A 21,677-nucleotide genomic window follows, 5' to 3' on the forward strand; every position below is an offset into this window, starting at 1 on the left:
GGCACAGTTTGATGCTCCATACAAAGTTTTAACCAGTAGATTTATCTGAGAAATGAATGAACTGCTGCTCCCTTGTGGTCAAGGTTGACAAAACAATCAATACATCCACAATGAACCAGGTGATAATACACTATCACAGAGTGTGCTTTTATGTAACCATGGCAAACCATTACCAGTGCATTAGTAATATACTGTAATTTTCAGGACCTACAACTGACAAATATAAAACAAGTGATATAACAATAATCATATACAAATTGAACTGAACAAGTTCATTAAAGTTTCATAACAGCATTGACAGATGTAACAGCCTTACCTCAATGCCTGTGAGCTGGACCACTGGTCTGATACCCTGGGGCACCATGTAGAGTTTTGCTGCTCTTTTTGGAGGCACTATAGGCAGATTTGACCCATCAGGCTGTGGAATATAAAATAAACTAAGCAAAGTCTGCTACAGCGCTCAAAACAAACACAATAAAACAGTCTCACATAACTGATAATTGTCTTTTCCAAACCTCTTTTTGGAAAAGAAATTAGGAAGTTTTAAAAAGGTAGATTATATGTTGAAACCATTAGACATCAGATTCTAGAATCTGCAAGCTATTAGTATCTCTTTAGCTTAAAAAAAGGGTTTTGCAATCCATATACCTCATGAAGCTATCATTTCTGTGTATTAATAGAGGCTTACACAAGACTGTACCTTGTCCTTCATTATAAGCTCAGCAGCCACAAGAAGATCTCCACTTTTCTTGTCTCCATGCATAACGGGATACCAGAGCAGCCTCGGGCTCACCCCTGTTTCTGGGTTGAGTTTTACCAGAGGAGGGCACACGCTTCTGCCCAGGGGTTCATCTTTACCCTGGTGAACAGCCAGAGGGCACAGTCACTCACTTAAAATGTTCATTATTTTCGGGTTTAAATGATGTACCGCTTGTTCATTAACAGGTTTTACTTTCTTAGCCCATACTAATGGATTCCAGATCCCCAATCCCCCCACCCCCCATTTTTTACTTATTATTGGTCCAATCAGAAACTAAACTCCAGTCCTGCACATCATAAAGGCATCTTTAAATCTTCAATATTCCTGCATAGAAAGGATTTTCTGACATCACATGCCAATGTGTTCACATTTACTTTGTCTAACCATTTATTAGCTTATTTAACTTTGCACACTATTATTTTTAATTCTGTAATTACATCTATCCATGTCATGCTGGGCAACAGAGAGCACAGACTTACCACTTGATCTTTATCAAACAGCTCGAAAACCACATTGGGTGGGTTCTGGGCCACTGCCTGAGGGTCCCCATAGATCTCAACAGTATTGAAGATCAGGGTCTGGTCCCAGGTTGGATTTAGGGTGGCAGGAATTGTCTCTGTGGTTTTACTCAGATGCAGAAACGACACATGAGCATACGGATCTGGAAAGGAATCAGAACATGAATCGGGGATAAAGTTTCTAAAACACTATATTAGCGTGCAAACAGAATTCAGAATGCTCAGAAAACTAATTTCCATACAGCAACATTATTCCCCTTCGGTTAAGTGAACACCTTTAATAAAATAAAGAACATTAATAGTATGACTCTGTTCTTACCTGAAAAGCTATCTTTATCCAAAGCCAAAAGGTTTCTGGCCTGGTAAACATAGACTCGAAGATGATAAGCAAAAGGCCCTGTAGAGACAAAATATTTTGTATAATATTCTTGAAAGCTAATTTGGATTTTAGTACACATTAACAGCCTTTATCATTTGTATGTTTTAAAATATTTTTATTCAATATGGTTACAATTTTTTTTTTCATTATCCCATAAAAAAAAAATATATCATTACAATAACAATATCATTACAATGACTGGGATATCTGTGGCCATAATAAAGTTCCGTTCTTGGACTTACTGTCAAAATTGCAGGAAACCGTGGGAGTGTTTGCACCAAACATGGAAGTTGCTGTATCCTTGCTTTTGCCTTTCTCATCTACATCAGAAATGTCAGCTCCCTGAAAAGAAATGCAAACACAGCAATGTAAGCAACTGTCCCATTACATCCTAACCTAAGCCACCTTCCCAACCACACCTCTTAAATGAGCACAGTCCTACTTTTGCTGTTGCCAATATACCCTATACTCTCAACATGTTAAATGGAGTACACTTACTGATGACTTACTCATTGCAGCAATTCAAATGTTATGGATATTCCATGCTTGAAATAAAGTATTACTGACTTTTATAAGAAGGAGAGTAGTAGTGTTCTGACACAAATCTAGTCAAGATATTTATCAAACTACTATGAACCCTACAGACACAGAGTACAAGAGTACTAACTTTGAACTGATCATGCGGTCGGGTAAACTCAGACTACTTTGCAAACTCATTCCTTATAAAAGTTTTCCATAGCAGCAAAGTGAAAGCATGGTAAAACATAGATAAGCACTTTTAACCATAGAGGTATTGTAAAACATATTAAAAGAACATGACCAATTTATGGTAAATGTACAGCATAACCATGAGAAAAGTGCAAAAATATTGTGGCAAACTTTTATAAGGGATTAAAAAGGGCAGTGGCATATCGGTTTGTATTTCCTGGGTTTACTTACGAGTGCTCCTTCAAGTTTGAAGATGGCAGAGGCACCAAGGCGGTCCGACGGAGCCATCTTCCTCCTCCAGCGCCTGCGCCGGAAGGTGTCTGTTGTCCGCTGCTTCCTGTGGAACTTCCAACCAATAAGGGAAGTGTATTCCCAGCTCTCTGCATCACCTAGTGGAGCGGCCATTTTCTGCAATCACAACAAGCCGCAGTCAAAGCAGTAAAATTAAAACGGCAACTGCAGTAAAAACAAGTAAAAATCTAATTTCTACATTGTAAGACAATCACATGGCCTTACTTTAGCACACTAACCCATTGCAGTCCACTTATTCAGCACTTGTCAGGCACATCAGGTCCAATTTATTTTCACACGCGCTGTTTATTTTACACGCACTGTTTATTTTATTTTTTTCTTTGTAAAACAGGTTTAAAGGGCACTGAATCACAGGACACTCAGTACTGTATCTCCAGTCAAGCCCCACTCCTTGTTCGCTGTATTTTTCACATACCTCTTTATAGACGTGCATACTGACAAATCCTCTCCTGATCACTCGTTTTATCATCAAACTCCTCAATAATGCGATCCAAGTCATTATTATATTACTATAACATCTCTAAAAGCTCTGCTAATGTCCGTGATATTGTTTGAGTGCTGGATGCAGAAGCAGCTACCTCCTTTGTTATGTCCGTTTTGTCTCCGTAATGCATGGGGCTATGAGATATGCCCTTTTATTTTTTTCTCCCGGTTTAATTCAGCTCCTATCGGTCTCACTCGGCCAATGAAAGGTTTTCTTGTGTTTTTCCGGAGAAAAAACAACTAGAGACCTGTGCTTTACATCTTTTTGATGATGACGGACAGTGTTTAACATTGGACTGGAAAGGGAAAATTGTAATGTCGGACCTGGTCCAACACAGGACCGCAAAGGGTTAAAGTCACCTCACTTCTCACCCATTTCTAATGTCCTAAAGATTTTGTGCATCCTTATTTTGGGTTAATCAGAACTTCTCAGCTTTTTCCAGAGGCAACCAAACTATTCAGCACACAACAAATAGCACAGCCGAGCTTTTCTAAGCTATAGAAATGAGCCATGCAGATCTCCCAATTTACCTCTGAAGGTGTACTGGCCTTTGACTCCTTCTTGCGTGGTCGTACCATCCTCTTTCGTCGGTGGATGTGGTACATCTTTTCTGCTGGCACCCAGGATTTGGGCTTGCTATCAGGAGGTATGGTTATGCCATACTCCCAGCCTTGATGCAAAAATACAACAGATATAAAAGTGCCCAAGTAGTATTTTTTTTTTTTTTTTTTTGTTTTTTTTTTTTTTTTTTTTTTTTTTTTTTTAACACAGAGCAAATGCTGAAGACCAAATGCAGGTTAGATTAAAAACAAAAACAAAAAAAAAAAGAATTCAAGCTGTGTTGTATATTTAAGGAAATCTTTTACTAGATGAGAATTAAAAATAAAAAAGGTCAGCTACTTTTTTTTGATCCCCTTGAACAAATAACATAAAAAAAGACAATGCATCATTTTTTAACAGAAATATTACATATACAAAAAGAAAAAACTGTACCGTCAGTATATAACAATGTATAGGTCATTAGTTGTCCCAGTAAACTACAATATAACAGTGAAAATCTTCATGGGTAAAACAAATATACTGTATAAAGCTGCAACCAAATGTTATACTCTGTTAATATGTTTCCTAAACCATATAAAATAGACCCATTTCATGTTGTGGCTTAAGCTTCTATTTCAAGTTAACTAAAAAGGCATACCATGTTCATCCACAGCTCTGTTGGTGTCAAAACTCCAGGCTTCCTCCCACTTCCAGCCAGGGGGGCACTCAATCTCGCTGGGACCCTGTGCCTTCTCACCATTCTGCAAAGACAACACAAAGACTTTTCACCAGGATTATGATTAAGAACAATCATTCAAAACTGCTAAAATATCTGCTTCTAGGAACAAAGGTAAAAATGTGACTAGTACACACCACATCTGTGTAGGGTTCCTCTGCTGGTTTCCACTCCCCTCCAGGATACCTGGTCTCATTCTGGAAAACCTCATCTGTAAACTCTGTATGACCCGCATCAGCTTCTGTCAGCAAACTGGAAAAAAAAAATTGATTATCTGAATACTGTAAGAAGCTTTAAAATTTAAAACTACAGATTTCTTACAAAATATTGAAAAACACTACTTCAGAGAATCTTATGTATTTTAACTTGGCCACCAGTAAAAACAATAATTAAGCTGTCTCTAGCAAAAAGGGGTTTAGTATAAAAAAACAAAGTTTGAATAACACAGCTGAAACGGAATATCAGAAATAACAGTCAAATACTTCACGCTTCACCTTCTCTCTGGGTCCACAAACCAGTCTCCCTCCCATTCCCAGCCCTTCGGAGGCATGAAGCTTTCCCTTTTCAGCTTGATCTTCCCGGTGACGTCAGAAGTCTTGTGGCGTCCCACAAGACCTGTGGTGCCCCATTTTCCAAAAACAAGGGCTTGGTTTTCATACTGTTGGGAAAACACTGACTTAAATATCATTTCGGGTTCAATAATCAGCCTTTCATGAATATATTGAAGGGGTTAATTAAGCTTCTTAATACATTGTGGGATGCTTAAATAAAAAAAAAGATCATTAATAGTTGAAAGCAAGTTGCATACATATTTACTGCAAATTCCCAATTTTTGACCAAAATTGTATTAATACAATTAACTTTCCAGGAAAGAAAGAATGTGAAAGAAAAAAAAAAATAAGGATAGTAGTTACCATTTCTGCAAACACGCTGAAGGTTCCTTCTGCAAAGCTATTAAACTTAGTTTCATGGGCAGACAGTCCAAACCACATATTGACTCGTAACTGAACTGGCAGTTTGATTCCTTTGGTTTTGTCCATTGGATACTGAAAGAGAATAGGTCATATACAGTAGCCACAAACATTCTCTTGTGCCTCTAATCTAAACAGTATCCTTTTTTTTTTTTTTTATCTACCATTTATGAAATCCATTACCTGCATAAATATGGTCTGAGTCTTCCCACAGTATTTGCCACATGCCTGTTCACTGGTGGTTGAGTACATGATCCGATGAGCAGGAATGCGTGCATAGGCCACTCTCTTCTCTCCACGCAACATCCAAATGATCACGTCAGGCATGCTGTTTTGAGGCTGTTACAAGTAAGAATACAATTCTTAGGAGATGTTTTAGTGAAATTAATATTTTCTATGATAATGTACAGTACTGTGCAAAAGTTTTAGGCAGGTGTGCAAAAATGTTGTAAAGTAAGAATGCTTTCAAAAATAGACATGTTAATTTATATTTATCAATTAACTAAATGCAAAGTGAGTGAACTGAAGAAAAATCTACATCAAATCAATATTTGGTGTGACCACCCTTTGCCTTCAAAACAGCATCAATTCTTCTAGGTACACTTGCACACAGTTTTTGAAGGAACTCAGCAGGTAGGTTGGCCCAAACATCTTGGAGAACTAACCACAGTTCTTCTGTGGATTTAGGCAGCCTCAGTTGCTTCTCTCTCTTCATGTAATCCCAGACAGACTCGAAGATGTTGAGATCAGGGCTCTGTGGGTGCAATACCATCACTTCCAGGACTCCTTGTTCTTCTTTACACTGAAGATAGTTCTTAATGACTTTCGCTGCATGTTTGGGGTTGTTGTCATGCTGCAGAATAAATTTGGGGCCAATCAGATGCCTCCCTGATGGTATTGCATGATGGATAAATATCTGCCTGTACTTCTCAGCATTGAGGAGACCATTAATTCTGACCAAATCCCCAACTCCATTTACAGAAATTAAGCCCCAAACTTGCAAGGAACCTCCACCATGCTTCACTGTTGCCTGCAGACACTCATTCGTGTAGCGCTCTCCAGCCCTTCGGCGAACAAACTGCCTTCTGCTACTGCCAAATATTTCAAATTTTGACTCATCAGTCCAGAGCACCTGCTGCCATTTTTCTGCACCCCAGTTCCTGTGTTTTCGTGCATAGTTGAAACGCTTGACTTTGTTTCCACGTTGGAGGGATGGCTTTTTGGCCGCAAGTCTTCCATGAAGGCCACTTCTGACCAGACTTCTCCGGACAGTAGATGGGTGTACCAAGGTCCCACTGTTTTCTGCCAGTTCTGAGCTGATGGCATTGCTGGACATCTTCCGATTGCAAAGGGAAGTAAGCATGATGTGCCTTTCATCTGCTGCAGTAAGTTTCCTTGGCCGACCACTGCGTCTACGGTCCTCAACGTTGCCCGTTTCTTTGTGCTTCTTCAAAAGAGCTTGGGTGGTCACACCACACATGGATTTGATTTAGATTTTTCTTCTGTTCATTCACTTTGGATTTTGTTAATTGATAAACATAAACTATTAACATGTCTATTTTTGAAAGCATTCTTACTTTACAGCATTTTTTCACACCTGCCTAAAACTTTTGCACAGTACTGTATGTGTTCACATGATACATCATGCAATCCACTAGACCTGTGTAAGAGTTGTGTGCAACTATTTAGCAGCATAAGGGAATGGATCATTGACCATAAATAGGTACAAGATATTGGGACAAGCAACAGTGGCCCAAATCACAGAAAACTTCAATTGGACAAAGCACCTGTTTCCACTCTAACAATGCGCCGGGAGCAACTCATTGTGGGCATTTCAAGGCTTTTCTAAATTTTATGGGACAGTCCATGTATAACTTCAGAAGGTCCATCTGAAGTACTTGCCTCATCAACTAGCCCCGTCATTCTCTCCAGCCAGTCCTCAATCTCCATCAAGGTGGTCTTCACATCAGTGGCCTCTTCTCTCATCCGGATGGCGGAATCTTTAATATACTTGAGTGCGTTAACCCTCATCTTCCTGATCTGAATGTCAAGGGTGGTAAGGTTGGCCTTTCCCTCCAGTTCTGGCACAGGGTTACTGAAAGTAAGTAACAACAAAAAACACACCATAAACAAAATCCTACCACCCATCGGCATCATATTAAATTAAAAAGAGTGTCTTACAGTGTTAAAGTCCTGCTACCCCAAACCACCGATCACTAAATCCCTGCAGACCACTGCGTGTGGCTTCTTTCACCCCTGTCATTATCCTTAGCTAGGGTTTTAGCTGGCCCAGTAGTGTTAATGGGGTCTTACAGAACAGCTAGACAGACTCCTTGTATTTGATCTTACCTGTCAAGATCCTCTATGACCTGATTGACGAGCTTCAACCATATCTCTGCCAGACGTGTATCTGAAACTTTAGCCAGCAGGGCCGTTTTCAAACTAGAAATGTGATTTTGCTACAAAAAAGACAAAGAAAGCTATAAAAAAAACTGTACAACTTGATGGGACAAGGGGTTATCAATATTAGTCGTCTGCATATTTAAAACAGATAGCCATACTGTAGTTTTCTGTTAAGCACCAAACCAAGTGGATTTATCTGCATTCTTATCTTGCATCCTGTAGAAGCAATATCATTGTACTTGACAGAATGTGTTAAATATGTTAAACATATTACATTTAAGCATGGGGACATGGACATTTTTACAACAATCCTTATGTGGTTTTATACATCATTCACACCCCACTATGTACTGGTGCTACAGTACTGTACAATGATTATATGGATGAATGCGCATCGGGTTAGATCTGCTCACGTCGTATAACACAACGTACTAGGTTTTTCGAAGTAAGATATTTACATAATACAATTATTTCCTCACCAGTCGGTCTGTGATATTCTCAATAATGTTTACAGCATCCATCCTGTGACTGATGTCCTCCCAGTACGAAGTGAGTATAACAACTGGCTTAATGTTGGACCATGGCAAGTAGTAGTAGAAGTTACCTGATAAAACGAGGTCAGATTTAAGCAGGTGTTCAAAGTGATGTTGAACAGCACTCAAAAAGCTGGATTCTGTACAACTGATAAGTAAGTAGTCTACATTTACACATTAAAATAATACCTGTATAGAGACGTGTGATGACCATGTACACCAAGTGGACCAGCCACCGGAGTGACAGAGCTTTATAGTTGTAAGTGGAATATAATTGAGACTAAGTGGGAGTTTGAATTATGTATATACAAGTAAAAATACCAAGTGAAAAGATACATGAAAGATCAGTTCAAAGACACGGTTTTGACAGATGTATTATTACACACATCCCCACTCCCCCCAACCAAGCGAGACAATTCCAACCCCTCCAGATCTCCTATCCACTAGCAGTCATATACCATTACTTCCCAGCAGAAAACTCGGCCATTATCTTAAATCTTTTGATTGATGCTAGTGACGCCTTATACAACTAAATGTAATGGTTGTCTGTGCTTCAGTCAAATAAATTTAATCTTATTCAACTTAAAAATTGAGTCCTTCGGGTTTTAAATATACTGTAGTGATGATCATTGACGAGGACAATAACGGAATTAAAGTTAGAATTATAAGAAATTGAACCACAACCCTACAGGAGACTAAGATTACATTTGAACTATTGCACTATTATGGTCCTTCTATAGAATGTCTTACTGTTTTCAAACATGTTTACACTATTATGTCTACTGGATACAAAAAGTAAAACACTTACCATCAAACACTGCACAGCTGTACTGAGTTGTGGAAGCCAGTGGCTTGCAAGTGCTATCAAATATGTTGCCATAGTTTCCGATGCTGACTTCAAACTGAATTGGGTCCCCCACATCCTGCAGCATATTAGCTGTATGAAACACAGCAGACATGCTGTACTTTCGCCTGCGCTGGTATTTCTAGAAGTGAACCACAAAGAAAAGTTGGTTGAAGACCTATTTAAAATACAACAACAAAAGACAAAAATAACATACTGCAGTTCTTTCAAGTCCTAAAGATTAGGAAATAATGAATGCCAGTCACTTGATGGCGAGTACTGAATAGTTTTACCTCCACCACTAAGATGTCATCATTGGGAATGTCATCAATCTTTTTGTCATCTTTTGCATCCAGTTTAGTTGTGAGTTCAACCAGCACTCTGCCACGGTAGGCAACCCCTTCACCCTTCCAAAGACAAAATAAAGTTTTAACGCAAGTTTTTTTTTTTTTTTTTTTTTTTTTTTTTTTTTTTTTTTACAGTGGTTTCCAAATGAAACACTGCTGTATATGTTATATCAGCCATTATTATAAAAACACTCATTGGTAGTATGTAGGCATAAAAAAAGAAAGTGACAATTTCAACAAGTCTTTTCAGTGTCTTTTCGTTCACATAAAGTCAGAAAAAAACAACATATGAATCCAAATGAACATGTATTTATACTAAAGTAATACAAAGATGACTACAAAAGATTTAGAAGAAATTACTTTAGTATAAATACATGTTCATTTGGATTCATATGTTGTTTTTTTCTGACTTTATGTGAACGAAGACACACATTTGCCCATTTTCCCATTGGAAATAGTGATATTTTGAAATATCACTGCCCTGGTCACAAAAGCAAAGTTTGTGGGGAATAATAGCCATGTTCTATACTTTTGAGGCATAAGCAATTAGGAAATAACACTTACTACCCAGGAACAAAAAAAAAAAAATGTTTTTTGTTACACAGTGTTATTACTGTTAAAAATATTAATAATAATTAAACACACTAACCTTCCCATAGTTTAAATCATCATAAGGGTCAGGGAACCCAGTAAATTCTCTCGGACTCCCATAGAGGTTTACATAACAAGGTCCAAAGGCTGGCAAAAAACCCCCATCTGACTCCCCTGTATTTTCAGCTAGTATAAAACAAATAAAGGATAGCTCAGCTGTCTTCACAGATGGTTTGAGGGCTTCTTGTTAATAATGTGTAAGTGAGCATGCAATGGCAATTGAACTGGTTGTGCTGTAAACCAAGCATTGTATGGGTAAAGCACTAAGAACTTATATACTGCAACACAGAACATACTATACACATACATATCAAGACTCACTGCCAGTCTGCATATTTATCATCTACTATGACAATATGTGATCAACGACTGAAATAGAATTAAAGAAAAAAAAAAAGATAATTGGCTCTACTTTAATCTTGGTCATGCCAGCATAAACCTGTCACATCCAGTGAACGTGTGCAGACAGTACTGACAAAAAATAAAGCCCGACATCTCTCTGGCTATTTTCAAGGCTTACTGCACGGCAAAGCACCAGGGCCTCCAAGCACACTGTTTTGCAGAGTCATTATATGTAGATTTACTTTAGGTTTTCAAACACAAGATATTGCTAGCGTTAGTACACGATGCATGCTACATTACTACTACTGCAACTACTACTACAATTCAACTGAGAGAATGAATTGGCGTGCTCCTAAACTGAAGGACCGTTTGTGCCCTTCAGTTTAGTAGTGCCCATAAAATGAGTCTCAACTAAAATAGACAGAGCTCTACTGCTTCTGACAGATGTTCCTGAAAGAAATGCTTAGGAGGGGGAGACCAAGTAAGATTCAGATGGAAATAGTGGTTTGTTATCAGCACTGTGAATGAGAATATATAGATATGTATTAACATTAAATATAGCTTACATTTTGGCAGCAGCTTCTTGTAATAACAATAAAATGTACCCAAAACTTGAGTACACATCTTATAGAGGGCACTTTAGCATTGCACAACAAATGTAGTGACTGTATGAATGTGCAACTGGCACTGGGAGAAGCAAAACCCCATAGGTAGGGGAAATGGACAAATCACATTGACAGGATTGTAGAACCGAAGCTGGAACAGGGTAGAGTGTTTCAATAGAATCAGGGCAACATGTTGTTCCAGGGTGAACATGGCAATAGACATTATCATGATGAAAACACCATGGAAATCTAGAATAAAGACAGCGTCACCTTTGACATTCTTATTTTCATGACAGCACATAAGACATGAACGCTAACACAGCAGCAAAGTACTCAAGATTAAACAGCCTGTGAACTTTAGGACGGGAGTTACTAACTTCAGTTTTAATGCTTTGTATATTTTAGACCCCATGCTATAGCAAAGGGAAGGCAATCTATCAAAAAGGTAGCTTTTTTAGGAACTCCTGTAACCTAAAGCTTCTACATCACAAAAAGACAAGAAACTTGTATAGCAAGAAAAAACAAGCCATGCTTTTTCAAACACTGTTTAACCCTTCAGGTGCCACGTTTCATTATATTTGTTTAGATTTTTTTTTTTTTTAATTCTGAAAACAAATATGGATTACCAAACTACCGTATCACCTGTATGTTGAACTTAGGGAGCCCAACAATATGATGGTTTAATCTTTGGAATAAAACACTGAATTATTTCTATTTTTCCGAGGGATGTTGAAATGTACTGTGATACACTTTCTCCCCTAACATCAACTCTCTTGAAACAGCATACAGCTATAAAAACATACCAATCTTTACATTACAGTAAATCTGGTGTTTTATTGTGGGATGTCAACTACTTGTACTAATTTCTTTAATAAAAAGGTAAACATTTGACACTGAAAGGGTTTAAACAAATCATTGAAAAAAGAGAAAGGCATGCACAGGCTGTGCAAATCAAAACAGTTCTATATATTTGTCCAATACCAAAACCATTTCAGAGGCTGCAGGGTTTTTTTTTTTGGTTTGTTTTGCCCTAAAGGCATAATTCCACATTTCTCACAATTAGGCTTTGTGCTCAGCAAATTCAACTGGTCGCCACCAGGGGGCAGACTTATATCTAGTGTAGATTTACCAGTTTTACCTCTGGATTAAGGTTTTTACTGTGCTCTTTAACCTCATTATTTGATAGTTTTATAACAGTTTATGGAACAGCTTGAGATTTTCTAACATCTTATGAAAAAGGGAAGCTGCTATTCTGCAGCTGGAATGCACACCCTCAAAGTTTGGCATTGGATGATATACAAAATAAATGTATCAACCACAAATTGAACCTTCAGATGCTGGAGAAGCCCCATATCCCGAAGATGAGTCTACAGTCCAAAAAAACAGTTAAACGTTAACAGAATTCAAAGAAGTTCCAATTTGTTCCAATGTTTTTTTTTTTTTTTTTTTTTTTTTTTTTTTTTATCTCTGCATTTTAATTGTGTAATGCAAATAGATAATATAGACATCTGCCTTTGGGAATAAAATAAATATATATGGGTATAACTTTTACAATAACGATTTTGGCTGTGATAAAAAAACCAAACACTTTGAATATGGGTAAGATTTACAGTAGAATAATTACGCACACACAACAATCCAATATAGACTTTGTAGTTTAATATAATAGTGAGTTACTAATATATATACATGTTGCATGTTTCTACTCTGATGCATTATGAGCATCAACAATTTACTCAAAGCCCCCACCAGTGTTTTCTACTATTATAACAATCTTGACATAAAGAAGGAAAAACATTGAGTGAAATAGCTCGCATCACTTCAAGTATTGCTCATCCTTGTTAGACAGCTTTTTGAATCCTCCAGTTCTGGGTTTGTCAATTACAGATGATGTTTCTCTGTACTTGATTATGCTTCGGACACTACACCTTGAAAATCAAGTGATGTGACCTATTACACTCAATGTATATATGGAAGAAGCATGCGCTTTTCAACTGTGCCATTCTCAGAAGATCATGTCATTTGTAGTCAGAAAAAAAAAAAAAAGTATTGCCAGCTGCTATCAAATCAAAGGAACCTTCATCAACAGCGTGTACTTGTGGTGTATTACAAAGCATCCTACCAGCTAATGTCCCAATTGAGTCTGGCAGAGTGCATATGCACTAAAATATCAGCAGTAGTTTTTTCCACCCAGTTACTGAATTGATGCCAAAGGCGACTCTGGAGTTAAAGCGATACATTTTTTAATCACACATCCCAGACTAAAAGTTGTAAAAAACAAATTCAAGTTATTTACCTATGATGTGTGAATTAAAATACTAAAACAATCATGATACATAAAAATGTAAAGGATTCTGTATCACTAATGTTACCACTAAAGATGTACAATAAAATGTGTTTCATGATAATATGTATATCTTGGCTAGCAACCTTACAAAATATAATAGAGACTGTATTGTTGTAATGGGCTTAATTTTCTATATTTCAATAATAAGCTACTTTATATAATCTATGTGTGTTTTTGTACTGGAATAAGACATTGCATAATGTGTGCGTATGAGTTAAAATCACATTTAATTAGTACACTAGTTTATATAGCTCTCTTAGAGTGTGGTTCTGTGTGTTGAAAGAATGTGTTTACATTTGTGGGAAGGGAAAATGGATTCTAACTCAGAAAACCAGCAAATACCACATAGGGTACAGACAGTGTGGAACGGGAGTCAGACGACACCCAACAGAGGGCATATAAGACACAACAAGGGGTCAGAGTATGGCATTCCTGTGAAACAAACCCCATTCTACGTTGGCAGCAGGACGAAAATATTGGTTTTGTTCTGATAAGGCTATGGGCTTATAAACTAATATGTATACAAGTGGTCACAATTTGATATACCTCAGCCCTAAAATAATGATTAAATATAAAAATTGTTGGTAAAAAGGTCAAAATCCTTACACTGAGTGATGAAGGTCTTTTTGGTATACGGATATATTGTCTATTCTTAATTATCTCATAATGTTAGAACTGTAACCTGATATGTCATGGCAGAATCATTTAATGAATGTTGAATTACTGTTCCATATCAATTTGACTAAAAACACACATATCAAAATCAAATAATTGTTAAAGAAAATAAGAATTATCATAGTCGTAAAAATCTAACAGTAGCACATTCTCCAAAGGATCTTACCTTCAAGTTCCCCACCAGGTGATGCTATTTTGGAAATATTTAAGTATGTTGTTCCAACAGCATCATTTCTTGTCAGTCGATCCCTACATGAGAACATCGAGAACACAATCAAATGTACATTTCCCCAAAACTATAATTTCCCTGCCATTACTGCTGGTGATGCTCACCATGCCACAGTTTGTCTGGGAGAGGCTGGGATTATAGTATTAGAAAGCTATCCTAGAGGAATTTGATTGAGGCAGTTTGCAGAAAACAACTGAAGAATTACATTTAAGTAGAAGAATTAAGGACTAAAATGTCTCCACCACATACATCTATACATTCTGCAGGTCTCATATGTGCAGTTTTGAAAGAAACACTTTACAGCAAACATGTATTTTTATTTCATCCTTTTTGACGGTGTTGTGCTCCAAGGGTCACTTCAACCTGGAGAGTGAAATTGTCCCCACCCATTCAATGGCTTCGTACTTGTCAATAACCAATCGGCTACTTCCCCAATTGACTGACATGCCTTCAGCCAGTAACACGCTTTGACCCGGAAAACACTGTAGAGGTTAAATGACCAAGCGAGTACAAGTGCAAATGGGCAACCCAAGAAAAAGGCATAGAAACAGGGTTTTGCTTAACCTGAAGTAGCACCAGATACCAGGTTTTAACCCTTTGCGGTCCAATGTTGGACCAGGTCCAACATTACGATTTTCCCTTTCCAGTCCAATACATCATCAAAAAGACGTAAAGCACAGGTTTCTAGTCATTTTTTCTCCGGAAAAAGCTGTGAAAACCATTCAATGGCTGAGTGAGATCGACAGGATCTCAAAGAATATCACAGGCATTTGCATTTGCAGAGCTTTTTGTGATGTTATATTAATAAAATAATGACTTGGATTGCAATATTGAGGAGTTTGGTGATAAAACGAGGGATCAGGAGAGGATTTATCAATGTGCACGTCTGTAAAGAGGTATGTGGAAAATACAGCGAACACGGGGTGGGGCTTGGCTGGAGATGCAGTACTGATGTCGCTTAGCATTGCAATGCCCTTTAAACCAGTTTTACTTAGAAAAACAAATTTAAACAGCGCGTGAAAATAAATTGGACCTGACGTGCCTGACAGGCGCCGAATAAATGGACCGCAAAGGGTTCGAATTAAAATACATGGGTGCTATAACATGTGATTCTTTCATAACTGCACATTGGAGACCTATGTAGCTAATGGACGTGAAAACTACCTAAGATTTCTGCAATTGTTTTGTAAGGTACAATTACTTACAATTAGTTGGTTTCTGCTACACCCGAAACTTGTCTTAAGGTCTTATGCAATTGACCACATCACTTTAGATTATGCACATTCTTTCATCAGGTGTTAAGCAATTGGTTGAAGTCAGTTTCACCAGAAAACAAATCTGTATAGCAATATGAATTAAATAATGAAGTCTACGTAGGGCGACATAATCCAACAGTAAAAATATATATATTAAAAAAGCATTTCCATAAGAAAAGCGTGAACATACCAGTCAAAAACAGTCAGTCTTATTCTATCACACATCGAGGGAAACTGTAGAAAGAAGCGATAAATGTATACATCACTTTTATTGACTGCATTTCCCATCAAGCATCACAAACTGAAAATCACCACAATGTGATACAAATATTTATTAATGCTTGATGAGACAAATTCTACCCATTTTTCCTTCTGAACTTTTGTTTGAATTGAATTAAATTGATATTTAAATACAGTATTTTTATATTCACTAAACGGTTGTCCCAGAAGATCTTGAAATTACATGCATTTGAAAGAGGGCAGCATCCCTTACCTTGATCTGCAGGTTGACGACTTGGTTCCAATCTGGGTTTGCATTCTTCTCTATTATCTTACTGCAAATCTAGATCAGGAAGAGAAACACTGTTTAAAACGGTTTTCAAATGACCTTTGATAATGCTGAAGTTGTTTTGTACAAAGATGTCTGTGCTACATTATGCTAGCTAACATGTCCAGGTGACATACTGGTTTGGACATAAGCACAGAATAGTCAACAACTAGATTACTAAAACAGTCTTTCTGCCATCCACGTGAGACACCAACTTCACCAGCAACATGTTTAAATGGCTGTTTCTGCTTAGATCATTATATGTCAATATTACTATTTATTCCAGCACAAAATGGATGTGAACAGCCCTCTAAAGTGAAATAGCGGGATGCGAGGCGGGGAAGCTTATCGGGTGTAGCACAGGCTTCAGTTCACAATGCTTCACCGATGGGCTTCGGAGCAACTTATATGCTTCCACACCTCATGTCAGAAAACTCAGCACAAATACAGAATACACATAGGATATTAATATATATTATATATCCATTTAAAATTGAGTTGATGCTGAAGCATCTCCTTCCAGGTTTACAAGTTGAGACAGGTACAGTACCATTACAAGAGATTCTTCAGATGCCAAATAAGTGAATCAATCCAAAATGCAATTTAAGAATTCTGGGACAAACTTCACTTTCAGAATCATACCCAGCTTGTTGAACAAGGTTCCAAACATAGTACTGACCTTACATAGCTCTTTTATTGACAGTCAGTCAGATTTAAAAAACTTAATAAATAAAATAAAATAAAACAAAACGCCCAGTCTAGTCTGAAACGGGAATTTCCAAATACCAATCTCACACTTACTTTTTTGCCTGCAAAGCAGACTTCCACAAACGGATCTACAAGGTTCTTCCTGTTATTCTCAGCTCCAAACATCTCCTTCACACTTTGCACAAACGCATCATCCACTTAAAAAAAGAAAAAAAAAAAAATATATATATATATATATATATATATATATATATATATATATATATATATATATATATATATATATATATATATATATATATATATATATATATATATATATATATATGATGCTTCAATGACTACGCTCAACATAAGAAGTAGGCATCCTTGGCTTATCCAATCCATTTAATTGCAAGGCTTCCAACCAGGTTTTTAATTATTTAACTGGTCATCAACAGAGCCAATTAAAAGAACTGCAGAAATGTCTGGAAGAGCCAATGTTGTCTTTCCTTGATCTAAATGCTAAGTATAAACAAGTATATTAGTAACATACCGGCCACCCCTTTCTGCAAATACAAAATTAGATCCATCAGTACCAGGTTGAAACATGACAGAAAAACTTTGCATAAAACAGACTTCATATTGAATCAAAATGGATTTACATGCAAATCAAGCATCTCTAAGTTCCAAATAGCCCTCAGAGTTTGTTCTCCTATTTGTGAGCATTAATATCTATTGCTATTTCCCCAGCTATATAGAAATAAAACCTAGTCGCCACTAACTGGGTAGAAATGCACACAATTAGATTAAAAACGCACTAATAGAACATTACCAAGTAATGCATCGAAGCTCCAAGCAGGCACTTACTCTGTGGAATATCCTCAGCTCTGTACAGCTTTAGCATGAAAGTGACCCATCGTAGCGAGACCCCTGCGGGCAGCAGTAGATTGCTCTCAATGTCATCCTGGTCTCCATCTGTGTCCCTGTTCTCCACCTATTTGAAAATATGCAAGTTTGTCAAGCATTGTGTGCTTTACTTTATAGGATTAGGGCAAGTGCATACACGTGACAGTTTAGCATCCAGAATTAAAACAGATCATTGTTTTTGTATGTGGCATAAAGAAGCTGTTCTGCTGGGTAGCTGTTGCCCTTAGATCAGCATTAAAAAGTGCACATAAAACAGTTATGCTTTGCTACATATACTATTAAAATTGACAGCATTAACCTGTAGCATAAAACAATCTATTGAACATATAGAGAATGACTATAATACTGTATTTTAAATGAAATGGTAAATGATTACACATAAACCACTTGTTTTTATTCAAGAAGTCGACTCCCAGGCCAAGTGGTATGCTACAGTGTTTACTACACTACTTGCACAGTTTTTTGTGTGTTTGTAATTCAAAACTTGTTATAGTCACATTTCATATATTGATGGATGTGTATTGTTGAATGATTACATTTCGTTGTGGAAAAGGGAAAGGGAAAGCGGAGAAGCTCATTACCGGCAGCTCATCTCCAGTCCCAACGATAAACATGCTGACTTTGAGGTATCCTTTCCCTCCCGATGTGGAATCATCCGGGTCATTGAGAAGCAGCCACTTTCTCATAACGGAATGACCTTGGGAGAAGTAGAACAACAAAACTGTACTCACTGAAAACCATGAGATGAGAATAAAAAAAAAAAATGTGTTGACAAACTTGGAAGTATACGGAGTAAGCAGTGCATATGATTTTATGTGAAAGTCAATAGGCTGACACAATATGCAAGTATTTTACTTGGTATATTGTATGTTTAAACATATACATCATATACTATATAGGTGTGATAGCAAGCAAGACACATATGGGCAGATTGTTAGAATGAAAACAAGATTCATCTCTAAATTAATAACTGTCATTTGCATGCTTTTATGAATATCAACCCATAGTCTTGCTTTTTTTTTTAAGCAAATATCAGTACCTACCAGGTTCATCATAGACATACCCAACATCGAGCTGCAAGTACAAAACAAATACATATCAAACTTAGCACAGCAATGTTGAAAACAGGGCTCACATCAAACAAACACATATTTGGTAGCTTTAAGAAGTTAAGAGCTGATAATTTTCCTCATTCAGCCCAAGCATTTCACCATAAACACCACGCCTATACAGCAGATGACTCACAGATTGCAAATTCTTTAAAATCATACTGTGTACTTTGTCAGGCATTGTACATACTGTAGTCAACACTCTGTTTGTAAAAAGAACACCTTAATGTTACAAAGAATAGAAATGGACAATGCAGGTGTAAACATAGCACAGCATATACAGTAGAAAATAACAATTATTGTTATACTACACTAATTAAAGACTATCTCCTATCATTTACATGGACTTGGCATCCGATTTAAATGAAAGCTTTGTGCCTTTCAGGGACTGTATTTTTGAGCGTGTAAAACTTGCAAACAACTGTCATCAAGTCTAGACGAGTAGTTTTGAGGAAATAGACAAAAGCAGTATGAACGGACACCTCCTTTAAAATACTGCAGGGAAAAGGAACATGTACTGCACGGCCATTTTAGACATGCTTATCCTGTCCACCCAATCACCAAGGTAAGTGTCAGTAACTAGATGTTTTGCCTAATTGACAATTTCTTGAGAGTTTAATGGGCCATACAGAGTTACTGTGAATTTATCCACCTTCTCCCATGCATTAATGCAGTGCAATGTTAAAGTCACTGTATCATTAACAATAGAATACTTAAAAGAACTCTACAAAAATATACCTTGAATTCCCCCATGAGGCTGTCTGCTCTCAAAGAATATGAATCATATACCTAAAGCAGAAAACAAAAATCACATCTAATATTATCTATGTTACCATATAGTCCATTTATTTAAAAAAATGAATACATTATTTTCTACTACTTTTCAACATTAGACATTTTATATTTAACACCATTTTGTTTCCACATTTGTGGACCCAGGGCCTACTGTACAGATATATATATATTTTAGTACCGCTATTACAACTAATGCTTTTCTTAACATATGCAAATATAAGCAGAGACAGTATATAGTTATTTATTGTATTTCCAAGTACAACATAACTATTTTCTTTGCTGGGTGTGTGTGTGTGTGTGTGTGTATGTATATATATATATATATATATATATATATATATATATATATATATATATATATATATATATATATATATATAAACTGTAATTCTATTATTATGTACAGGTTATGCAGTATGACTTATTTTAAACAATACCTTACCCTAATGCTTATGTATTCATCAAAGAGATCTGATGGCAACATGTTAACATTGTAGAAGAAAATCTGTGAAAAGGGGGAACAAATGATCAATATGTATAGAGACATTTAACACATTGATCATATTACTAAAATGGAACATCTGAGAATCATGACAGGTAATGAACGCATAATGGTACAAATCATCTTATTTCAATCTGAACCAGAACAGTTATGTTATTTATTACTAGTGCTGGGACGAACACTGAATTTTTATTTTAGGATATTCGCTCATAAATATTCGTTCATTTTCAAAAAGTAATAAAAGACGTTATATTGCTCAGAACGCATGCAGAGACAACATAGCCACATGGAGCAGGGAGGTGTGGGCCTTTATTTTACAGCAAGACGTTACACTATGTAACAAGTTAAAGTAAAAAAATATTCCAGGAGTAAAGAATACGTTGTGTAGGCCTTACTTTACCACAGTAAATTAACTACAAATCAAAGGATGCCAAACAGCAGTTCAAGTTAAACGTTGTTTTGTTTATTTCCTAAACAAATAGTACAGCAAGTTGACAACGTATTATTTATTTTTTACTGTTTTTCATTTTGCCATTGCCGTTTCTTCACAGTAAACAGTGGCCATTGACATTGTTCTCACAAAGTAATAACACGAGGTTTACTTGTGTCTTGAAAATGATCTTCAAACACTTCAAAATAAAATAAAACGTGGAAATGGCGTTGTAAAATTAAGGGGGAAAACCTCACCGTTTCAGTTCTTGTTTATTACATCACACAACAGAAAGTTGCAACAAAAAACCTTTATCATATATACAACCAATAAAAAAAAAAATCACTACACCATTTCCAGAAACCTGGGCACTGTTTAAGCAAGGCCTTTGAGAATAACGTGCTTGCCTTTTTTTCTGTCCGATGAGATTCAGACTAGCGCTAAAGCAGCAAACACGATTCAACCCAGACGGCCTTCCACAGAGATCACTGTGTGCGCGTGCGCATAATCTGTTTTGTTTACTTTTTGCTGTCTGAAACCTTTAAATAGAGGCTCCAGAGCTGTTGTGTTGATCCTATGTGTTTTTATTTATTTTTTAATATATTAAATCTCACCTATCAGACAGAGCTCTTTTTCCATTTGCCATTTTCGCGCAACTTCTGGTGAGGCGGTAAATAAATGCAAGGTATTTTTGTCATTTCTAGCGAATACGAATATCTGATTTTTGTATCCCAATACATCAAAAAATATTTGTTCTTTTATTTGTCCCAGCACTATTTACTATCATCATATAAATCATCTTTCACAAGAAGGTATACATTTCAGTTTACAGTTCAGTTTACTACCACTTACCATTTAAACTGAACTCTTAATTCAAAATGTTCTCATCAGAGTGTTATTTTTACTTTTTTTATTGTGCACCATGGCCCCAAGACAAAGCGCAAAGGTAAAGTCCAATGGCTAAGAATTTTGTTTAAAGAATATAACCTGTAAGAAATTAAACCGGGTATGGCCTGTTAATCAACTACAGGGAATGA

At 36.7% G+C, this 21,677-nt stretch overlaps 1 protein-coding gene across 1 annotated transcript in view; it reads right to left on the reverse strand.

Moving 5' to 3' along the window:
• Positions 1–21,677, reverse strand: part of LOC121321846 (myoferlin-like) — a 66,951-nt gene that overhangs the window by 16,711 nt on the left and 28,563 nt on the right. Inside the window, exons 8-35 of the mRNA XM_041261116.1 lie at positions 20,151–20,213; positions 19,652–19,702; positions 18,848–18,878; positions 18,386–18,501; positions 17,745–17,871; positions 16,989–17,092; positions 16,134–16,202; positions 15,831–15,874; positions 14,322–14,404; positions 12,462–12,500; positions 10,185–10,312; positions 9,482–9,595; positions 9,153–9,330; positions 8,291–8,415; positions 7,758–7,867; positions 7,311–7,503; positions 5,592–5,747; positions 5,352–5,483; positions 4,932–5,095; positions 4,575–4,689; positions 4,360–4,462; positions 3,692–3,831; positions 2,597–2,773; positions 1,900–1,999; positions 1,598–1,675; positions 1,240–1,421; positions 701–859; positions 317–418 (exon numbers count right to left, since the gene is read on the reverse strand). Coding sequence (XP_041117050.1) covers positions 317–418; positions 701–859; positions 1,240–1,421; positions 1,598–1,675; positions 1,900–1,999; positions 2,597–2,773; positions 3,692–3,831; positions 4,360–4,462; positions 4,575–4,689; positions 4,932–5,095; positions 5,352–5,483; positions 5,592–5,747; positions 7,311–7,503; positions 7,758–7,867; positions 8,291–8,415; positions 9,153–9,330; positions 9,482–9,595; positions 10,185–10,312; positions 12,462–12,500; positions 14,322–14,404; positions 15,831–15,874; positions 16,134–16,202; positions 16,989–17,092; positions 17,745–17,871; positions 18,386–18,501; positions 18,848–18,878; positions 19,652–19,702; positions 20,151–20,213 — 3,183 coding nt within the window. The remainder of the gene's footprint in view (positions 1–316; positions 419–700; positions 860–1,239; positions 1,422–1,597; positions 1,676–1,899; positions 2,000–2,596; positions 2,774–3,691; positions 3,832–4,359; positions 4,463–4,574; positions 4,690–4,931; positions 5,096–5,351; positions 5,484–5,591; positions 5,748–7,310; positions 7,504–7,757; positions 7,868–8,290; positions 8,416–9,152; positions 9,331–9,481; positions 9,596–10,184; positions 10,313–12,461; positions 12,501–14,321; positions 14,405–15,830; positions 15,875–16,133; positions 16,203–16,988; positions 17,093–17,744; positions 17,872–18,385; positions 18,502–18,847; positions 18,879–19,651; positions 19,703–20,150; positions 20,214–21,677) is intronic.

Source organism: Polyodon spathula, chromosome 10 (assembly GCF_017654505.1).
Source record: "Polyodon spathula isolate WHYD16114869_AA chromosome 10, ASM1765450v1, whole genome shotgun sequence".
Taxonomy (NCBI): Eukaryota; Metazoa; Chordata; class Actinopteri; order Acipenseriformes; family Polyodontidae; genus Polyodon; species Polyodon spathula.